The 9,210-nt window shown below is 45.8% G+C and overlaps 1 protein-coding gene across 2 annotated transcripts; it reads left to right on the top strand.

Annotated features, from left to right (window-relative positions):
- Nucleotides 1–1,132: 1,132 nt before the first annotated feature.
- On the top strand, nt 1,133–5,565 carry LOC310699041 (uncharacterized protein). 2 transcript variants are annotated; one of them, XM_083520639.1, is made up of 8 exons: nt 1,133–1,253; nt 1,646–1,757; nt 1,966–2,055; nt 2,479–2,558; nt 3,636–3,741; nt 4,055–4,150; nt 5,114–5,224; nt 5,477–5,565. In XM_083520639.1, coding segments are annotated over exons 1-8 (660 nt in total). In that variant the 5' UTR covers nt 1,133–1,251; the 3' UTR covers nt 5,540–5,565. The 2 variants fall into 2 exon arrangements, with proteins under 2 accessions (XP_083376765.1, XP_083376766.1); XM_083520640.1 differs by having other exon boundaries at nt 1,197–1,253; nt 1,646–1,844.
- The last annotated feature ends 3,645 nt before the right edge of the window (nt 5,566–9,210 follow it).

Below are 9,210 nucleotides of genomic sequence, written 5' to 3'. Positions count from 1 at the left end.
CGGAGTCTGTAGTGGGTTAAACCACAGAGCCTAGGACTTGCCGATCAGAAGGTCGGCGGTTCAAATCCCTATGATGGGGTGAGCTCCCATTGCTCGGTCCCTGCTCCTGCCAACCTAGCAGTTTGAAAGCAAGTCAAAGTGCAAGTAGATAGATAGGTACCGCTCCGGAGGGAAGGTAAACGGCGTTTCCGTGCGCTGCTCTGGTTCGCCAGAAGCGGCCTAGTCATGCTGGCCACATGACCCGGAAGCTGTATGCCGGCTCCCTCAGCCAATAAAGCGAGATGAGTGCCACAACCCCAGAGTCGGCCACGACTGGACCTAATGGTCAGGGGTCCCTTTACCTTTACCTAACCTGAAGCATATGTAACCTGAAGTGTATGTAACCCGAGGTACCACTTTAACTGGGGAATGCCAATTAATCCTGATGTCCCCCATGGGAAACTATGAAATTAAAAATGGCTGACTGCCTGAATTCAAAAAGCGCTGGACTTGTCTCACTCTGTAGCCAAAAGAGCCCCCAAGCAGAGTTTAAAGCTGAAATATATGCAATGTTTGCAAAGTGGGGAAATACCGGTTGTTACATCTGTAAATATTCCAGTATTAAGCATTCACAATGTGCTCCACCACCTCTACCCCTCTCACAGTGAATATACCACAAACTGAAGTAAGTTCAAATGCTTTATTTACAGTAACCAGAGGTCTTACTGATGCATCATTCAACGCCACATCAGAAACAGGTAAAACGTTTTTAAAGCACAAACTACAAAAAGTATCTTCAAACATGGAGTCTGGGCACAAACCGCCAGCATCATGCGTCTGGTCAGTTACATGGTTCAAAGTGTAGATGGAGAGAAAGGAACAGGAAACAAGGCTTACTTCCTCCCTCCCCAAAGGTGAGGCGGCATGACCTAGCCAAGCCTTCTCTAGCAGTTCACAGCTCTGTGGTCCTTAACCCCTTCATTTACTAACTAGCATAGACACGCATTGTTAGGTCTGACTGCAAAATGTCCCACAACGGTTGCTTCATTAAACTTTCACTAGCTCTGTTTGCAACTTAGGAATGAGCGAGCCCAAGGCTTCCAATATCAGGCTGCTAAGGCCATTGTGAGATGACCTCCACTGTGACGTCACCCCCTGCTAACTCACCAGAGTAAGCCTCAGAGCATTGCTGGACCTGCTTCCTAGAAGCTAGCCAGCTACCTGCTCATATTTCTTGATATTGCTCAAAAAGGAAGAACCATATCAACGAACATGTAAGTAGGACTTTTCTCCCACAGCTTCTGCATTGTGCCTGTCTCATCGTTTATGATGGTTCATGCCAGTCCCTCACAGGGGGTAAGGGGCTATTTCTTCCCTAGCTAAGATTGGCTTTCTCAGTCAGGAGCATGGTAAACACAGCAGCTGCCCCCTTTTAGCCCCTGCCTCTGGGCTTGAGGAAAACACTCCCTTCCCAGGACAGTTTGAGATACCAGCTTGCCGGCAATCTGAACCATTTTAAGATCAAGAAGATGCAAATAGCTACTGGTGACAAGTGGGAATTCATGTCACATCTTGAACCTTGACGTGGCTCAGGGGCACTGCAGTCATGTAACAGGGGAAGAGTCTGCGAGTCTCATTTCTCACCTACTTCCTCATTTTGCTCTAGGCTTCAACGACTGCAATCCTTATTGAAAAAGAACAGCAAAGTCACCCCGCAGACTCCAGTGGAAGGGGGACCAATTCCTTCCCTGGAAGTATGGGAAGACCATGGCGAAAGGGTACAGTCATCCCCACCTGGCTGCCAACACAGTGAAACACATTCCCCATACGAATTTGGAGCTTCCTACTAGGCGCTTATGGGCGTGGTGGGTGCCATTTATGTTGGCTTCCATCTCCAGTGTGAGGAGGCACCTGGGCTGTTTCAGGCAAGCCGTCAAAGATCTCTTCCCATCACTTTAATGGCTTCTTGCCTTTTATAACTTCCAGGGGATCGGCATGGCCATCAATTTCTTAGCAGCAATAGAAGCAGAAAGGAAGCCCATCATGGCAAAGGAGGACCTTGCTAAGAAGATAGTGGTGAGTGAGGTAGTACTTTGAGAAGGTATCACCCACAGGGTGGATAGGAGAGATCTTAGCAGTGGATTTTCTGCAAGATATTCTGGTGGTGGGTAAGGCTAGTGCACGGCAGAGAAGAGAACAATGGAAATGGAGGACCTGCATGTCTAGAACCTCTTTCTGTGGAGAGGTCTACGTGTAACATGTGGGTTCCTGGGATATGTGGCTTCTTCTGCACATGGAAACCTTCACATTGATACTGTACAGATATGGGTTTTGTGGAGTTGCATTTCATGCTTGATAACTTGCTTGCATGTCCAATATCAAGAAAACAGCTCAAAGTCTGTTGGTGGTGAAGTTATGAGTAAACTACTTTAGGGAGCTGAGAGGAACTACGTGCAGCTGATTTCCATTTCTTCTGTCCCCCCCCCCCATCTCTTCAAGGGGCTGATGGAGCGATACAAAGACCATCCCCTTGCCTTTTTCATTTTTACCAGCTGCATGAATGCAATCGCAAATCTGAGGTAAGTTGTGGTAGGAGTCTGGTGGAACAGGAGATATTTTTCCCCACGCCATAGAGCAGTCAGAAGCAAAGGCCTGGAGTGAGCAAATGCACTACAAAGAAGCAGATTGTGCTCCACTAGCCACAAATCCTGGCAAATCGACAAGTGGGTGAACAAGGAGCTGAGGATTATTGGCTCTGATGAGGTTCTGGGAAGAGCTTTTGACTCTCCTAACAACCCTCCACAGGTCTTTTAGAGAAGTTGGCCTCAGGCAGGCTTGGGGGAATTGCCCTGTTTCTAAGTAGACATGTGCTTCAGATAGACTGTGCTATAAATCTGCTTGCAGCCTAGGAAAATGATATTCTCTTTTTCTTTCATCATCAATGGGGAAGCCTCTGCCTTTCGAGCAACTACGCTTGCAAGTTTCCATCCCCTTGGCAGAGTTTGGATCCAGAAAGCCTCTTTCCAAGAGCAACTTTCCTATAGGTTCCTACATTATGGGTGCATCAGTTGTTTTGGCAAACGGTGTGGCAAAAAAAATCGGTCACATTTTTGCGGATTCATCATCCCGCATGCATGTGGGGTGAGATTTTCTGCTACTTTTTTTTTAAAAGGGTGGGTAAGGATCTCCCCCCCCCCCGAACTTACAAGGACCGATGACTGACCTTACTTAACTTAAATAATAGCAGAGATGTTTTTTTTCTTTTACTTTATTATCCATCGCTGCTGACTAGACAAAACTCCTAGAAGCTTCCCAGTCCACCTGAGCATTCTCATATACCAGAGATGCAAGGAAGTCTGGCTGGGCTGGGAGGCTGTGGGCAGACTCCTGCTGCCATGGGAACTGCAACCTTGTTTATGATAGTTATAAACAGGTACAGAAACCAACAGACACCTTGAGGTTTTCTTTTTCTTTTTTGGAGTAAATTGTACCAATTCCTCTGACATGTCACCCAAATGTGCATATCTTTTCCCCTCTGGTTCTCAGGGATACCTTCTTTTGGGCTGGATGATGGAGCCAAGCTCAACTTCAGCCAAATCTGACGAATATTCCCTCCATCACATAATAGAATCCTGGTTTTTCCTCCCCCCTTACAGCAGAAGCAGCCCTCCGCTCTCAGAGAAACTAGAGGCGAAGCTGCTCCAAGTCACTCTTTCCCGCCTCATTATAAAGAGCACAGAAAGTGAAGCGGTTTGCGACAAGGTAAATTCTTACTGAACTTCAAGAGTCTTGACAAACACCGTGGTCACCAATCCCTTGTCTCTGAGCTGAACCACTAAGGCACATTTCATCTTGAGCAATGCAAAGACTTCTGCATTTCAGATGAAGCAGGAGGAGGTATTATGACACCAAGCCCACCTTTGCACCCTCTGTGAATGGATCCCCTTCCCAAAGGAGGAACTGTCTTAGACAGTCTGAGTGAAAAGGCTCTGCATAGCTCCTTTCCTGCCTGCTCTGTTTGGGGATGGAGGTCTGCTATGTAGCAATGACGTTGCTTGCTTTCTGTTGCTTGCAGGCCCTTTGCAGAGGAGCCTCTGAAGCCCTGGGTGCAATGCTCAAGGGGCTGCTTTCAGAGGCCCCCACAATGAACCACCTTCTGAAGATCTTGGAGGTGAGGGTTGAATGTTGAGTCTATTCCTTTCAAGTGTGGTGTGCTGCTGATGGACAGACTGCCTACCCTCCACCATTTCTCAAATGAAAATAGGGATGTCCTATTCGATACCCTCCAACATTTCTTCAATGAAAATAAGAGACTTCCCCTTCAACATTTCTCCAATGAAAACAGGGACATCCTAAGGGAAAGCGGGACATTCCAGGATCAAATCAGAAACCGCGACAGCTTATGTAAACCCGGGACTGTCCCTGGACTGGCAGGGAGATCTTACCACTGGGGGGGGGGGTATTTCATTCGTGAAATTGTTCCCTATGGGGGCTGTGTCTCTCTGGCTGGATGACTAGACCCATTGCTTTTTTCTAAAAAAATGTTTGGGGTGCTCTCATTTTCCTAATATTGAAATACTGCCCCTCAATGACATCAAACTTAGATTCGCAAAATATTTAGGGGTATGTGTACCCCTGTGTACCCCCAGAAAAAAGCACTGACTAGACCTCTTTCAAAATGCATTCCGCATGCTCAGTATGTTTTGAGCCAGTTTAACTGTTCCCCAGAATGTCTGCAGAATTGCTGCCTTTTCTGGAAAACAAAGTCCATGTAAAGGTAAAGGACCCCTGGCAGTTAAGCCCAGTCGCAAAGGACTCTGGGGTTGCGGTGCTCATCTCACTTTACTGGCCAAGGGAGCCGACGTTTGTCCGCAGACAGTTTTTCCAGGTGATGTGGCCAGCATGACTAAGCCGCTTCTCACGAACCAGAGCAGCGCACAGAAACGCCGTTTACCTTCCTGCCGGAGCGGTACCTATTTATCTAATTGCACTTTGACGTGCTTTCGAACTGCTAGGTCCATGTAGAGTTCTTTAAAATCAAACCCAGGGGCACAGCTCTCGAAGATCACGATAATAGACTTGGGAGATTTCTTTGGCCTGTGCAATGATTCTGAGCTGCTTTTTCCTTCCTCAGCACTTCCAACAGTACATGAGGTCTTCAGACCGGCTAGAGAAGTCCCAGGCCATCAAAGCCACCAATTATATTTGCTTGGAAGCCTATTACAGTCTCGGCCTGCATTACGATGTGAGTATTCAACATGTGAGTGGAGCTTGGCATTAGAAGTCCACAGAACCCTGGGATGGGAAGCAAGAAGAAGGACCAGAGAACATTTCCTCCCAATCTCCACTGGAGGTTCTCCTTCCTGAAGATGGCCTTGTGGGGCCTTAAGACTAAAGGGGCAAGAAGTTGAGTTACTTGGTGGATCTGGGGGGTGAGAAGTAATGAAAGAAGCTCACTTTGATGGCTCTGACTGTGGGATTTTATCTATCTCTCCAGCTTCATGAAATGCGGGAGCATCTGAGCCGATTATGGAGGAGCAGGAAGATCAAGCAGAAATAGGCTCTTCCTGTTGTCTCTTCCTTTCTTGATCCCACCTAAAGGTGCCAACGCTGGGTCCAGCGCTGTATAGGCAGATCAAGCCCACTTCCACCTCTGCAAACTGTATATATTGATGTACAAATACGGACAATTATTTAGAGCCTGTGTTGTGGATTGAAGATGGTTTGTTTTAAGATTGTTTTAGTCTGCCTTTCAGGCAAAATATACAAAATATATAAGTGCATGCAGTTTCAAAGCTCTTTCTTATGTTCTTATTAGAACTTGCGCAGATCCAATGAAGCAGTTCAAGCAGCCTCTTGCATTCTTAAATTAGTTCAACGTGAACTTGGCTGGTTTAACCAACTTCCAGTTGGTTAAAAGTCCAGCTTCTTTATGTATCAAATAAGCAGTGCTACTTGAGCCATCAGATGCAAACTGGTCATTTTGTATGTGTTCGGTTTGTATACATTTCCTCACCACTAGATGTCATTATTGCTGCAATTTTATTTCTGTTGTTTAGTTTTCACTGTGAGACTGCATCTACACTCTTGTTTGCAGTCCACTCACTGCATTCCCAGTACAGGGTTTTTGATCTGTGTTCACATGGACATTATCCAGAATGCATATGTATTCTGTTGTTTGTCGTAAAATACTTCTGCTTGGGAGACACTGTTTCTCAATAAAGCTTCCCACTGAATGGAACTTTTGAATCATTCCTAATTCGTCGCTAGCCAAGACACAAGCAACTTTGCATAGGATAAAGACATCGCCGCCTCATCAGTGCCCACTGATGTATATACACAAACAGAAACAAATCTGACACTAATGAATCCATGCTGATGTGAACAGCTTTGGAAGAGGAGGTGGAAGAGCTGTCAAGCACCCTGAAAACCCCCAACAAATTTCACTGCACTCTAAAGAGGTAACATGAAGAATCATAGAATCATAGAGTTGGAAAAGACCACAAGGGCCATCGAGTCCAACCCCCTGCCAAGCAGGAAACACCATCAGAGCACTCCTGACATATGGTTGTCAAGCCTCTGCTTAAAGACCTCCAAAGTAGGAGACTCCACCACACTCCTTGGCAGCAAATTCCACTGTCGAACAGCTCTTACTGTCAGGAAGTTCTTCCTAATGTTTAGGTGGAATCTTCTTTCTTGTAGTTTGGATCCATTGCTCTGTGTCCGCTTCTCTGGAGCAGCAGAAAACAACCTTTCTCCCTCCTCTATGTGACATCCTTTTATATATTTGAACATGGCTATCATATCACCCCTTAACCTCCTCTTCTCCAGGCTAAACATGCCCAGCTCCCTTAGCCGTTCCTCATAAGGCATCGTTTCCAGGCCTTTGACCATTTTGGTTGCCCTCCTCTGGACACGTTCCAGTTTGTCAGTGTCCTTCTTGAATTGTGGTGCCCAGAACTGGACACAGTACTCCAGGTGTGGTCTGACCAGAGCAGAATACAGTGGCACTATTACTTCCCTTGATCTAGATGCTATACTCCTATTGATGCAGCCCAGAATTGCATTGGCTTTTTTAGCTGCCGCGTCACACTGTTGGCTCATGTCAAGTTTGTGGTCAACCAAGACTCCTAGATCCTTTTCACATGTACTGCTCTCAAGCCAGGTGTCACCCATCTTGTATTTGTGCCTCTCATTTTTTTTGCCCAAGTGCAATACTTTACATTTCTCCCTGTTAAAATTCATCTTGTTTGTTTTTGCCCAGTTCTCACCCTATTTGCTCACCCTATGAGCAAATGATTTTGGAGTTTTATTTCTGAATTCATTTTGTGTGTGCTTGTGTGCTTAGTGTAGATCTGCTAATCACGCTATATGTTATCTCTACTATGAGAGGCAATGTGCCTCTCAATGCCAATTGCTGGGGAGCAACACAGAGGGAAGGCTATTGTCCCCATGCTTTTTAGGCTTCCAGAGTTATTTGGTTGGCCATCGTAGAAAGAGAATGCCAGGCCGATCCAGCAGGAGATTCTTCTTAATATTACTGCCCAGCCAGATATCAGTAATGCATAATAAAAACAACCCCAGTATTTTTTTCCAGGCTAATCTGGGATATCTGATGAATCAGTGTGGATGCTAGTCTATACTATGCTAGTATAGTTCTGCTCCTCGGCCCTTTTAGCTGGCCTTTAAAACACTGGAGTGAGTGAAAGGATAAATGTACCCAGGGAGCAATGAAGAGGACAAAGCAGCTATGGAAACAGAGTATCGCTGACAAAGGTTTAGTGTGGAAACCAGGGCAAAGGGCCAATTCAGAATTTCAGGGCCGGCTGAAATAAATCAGATTCTGAACAGACATAATCCAGCTACAGATGAATAAACAGCACTTGAATGAAAAAACGGACTCGTTCAAGAGTGGAGGAGGAGAGATCCCATGATGAGATTCCCAAGAGAGATGGCAGTAAAAAAAAAAAAAAGAACTATGTAAAATATAGGCAAATACTCCTACACAGACCTACAGGAAAACAGGATAGTTTAGCAACTTAGATCCAACTCAGAGTGAAGGACCCATTTTAATTAAAACAGAGTAGCAGGGCACAAAAATTATTTCTCACCATATTAGACACAGAAGAGAGATTGGTGATAGCTCATCATAGGAGCCAACTCCTAGGGGCTGAGGGAGCTTTGCCCCCCATGAAATATTTGAGCCCCCCTCCAAGTTGATGGGCATTGCCATTCAAATGGTGTGCACACACCATGTCATATATCAATTATTTGGGGTGGGGCTTACCTCCCCTCCCCAATATTTTATTTAAGTTGGCACCCCTGTAGTTCATTATCAGTTTATTACCACCCCCGTGCACCAGCCATAGGATGTTTAGCAGACAAAGGACAGTATCCAACACTAGGCCTACTCAGAGTAAACCCATTGAAATTAATGGGCATAGCTAATTTGGATTTATTAATTTGAGGTCTACTTTGAGTGAAACTTAGCTGGCTGCAAGCCAAAAGAGTAACAAAGATGTGTGGAACTCCCAATTAGTTTCCTAAGTTTAGCTGCTGCCTGTCTGCCTGTCTTTATGCCTCAGAAACCTTCGTTTTGTGTCCCTGGCTAGGGGCAACCCTGCTCTGGCCTGGAAATGCCTGATTTCCTCCTTGCTTTGGGGCTTAATCTATTGCCGAAGTTTTCACCCCCTCTCATTTGTTTCAGCCGAGTAAGTAAGGCTATGCAACAAGCCTCCCACTATCTTTTGTCCTCCCCTTTCCTGCCTTATCCTTTATATTTCTCCTTCACTGTCCAGCCTTGTAACAAAGAGTTCATCAACTGATATGTCTTTTGCCTTTCTCTAAATAAATACACTCCTGTTTTTGGATCAAATTCTGAAGTCCCATCTTGGTCTTTCGTTTGTAGCAGCTCCATGGTGAGACACCACTATCTAAACTGAGGAACCTATGTTATGCACTCTAGATCCTGTTAATCTGGCGGCTAGGATAGTTCCTTAGCCATCTCTATGCTATGGAAGGTGGTCTGGCAAGAAAACCCCCAGCTCTGCAGAGGGAAGACGTTTGCCTCGTACTACCTCATTCCCCAGCAATTCATTATTTCTAAAGCAGTGGTGCAGTTAGGGGAGCTTTAGACTCTAGACAATTAAGACAATTGTCTTAGGGTGGCTCCAGTGGTGTAGCTAGCTGCTAGGGCACCCAGGGCAGTGCAAATGCCCTGCACCTGGGGCG

This window comes from Podarcis liolepis (assembly GCF_965112155.1).
Source record: "Podarcis liolepis genome assembly, contig: HAP1_SCAFFOLD_253, whole genome shotgun sequence".
In the NCBI taxonomy this organism is placed as follows: Eukaryota; Metazoa; Chordata; class Lepidosauria; order Squamata; family Lacertidae; genus Podarcis; species Podarcis liolepis.
Note: the sequence above shows the minus strand (reverse complement) of the source record. Positions and strands in the feature narration are given on the sequence as shown.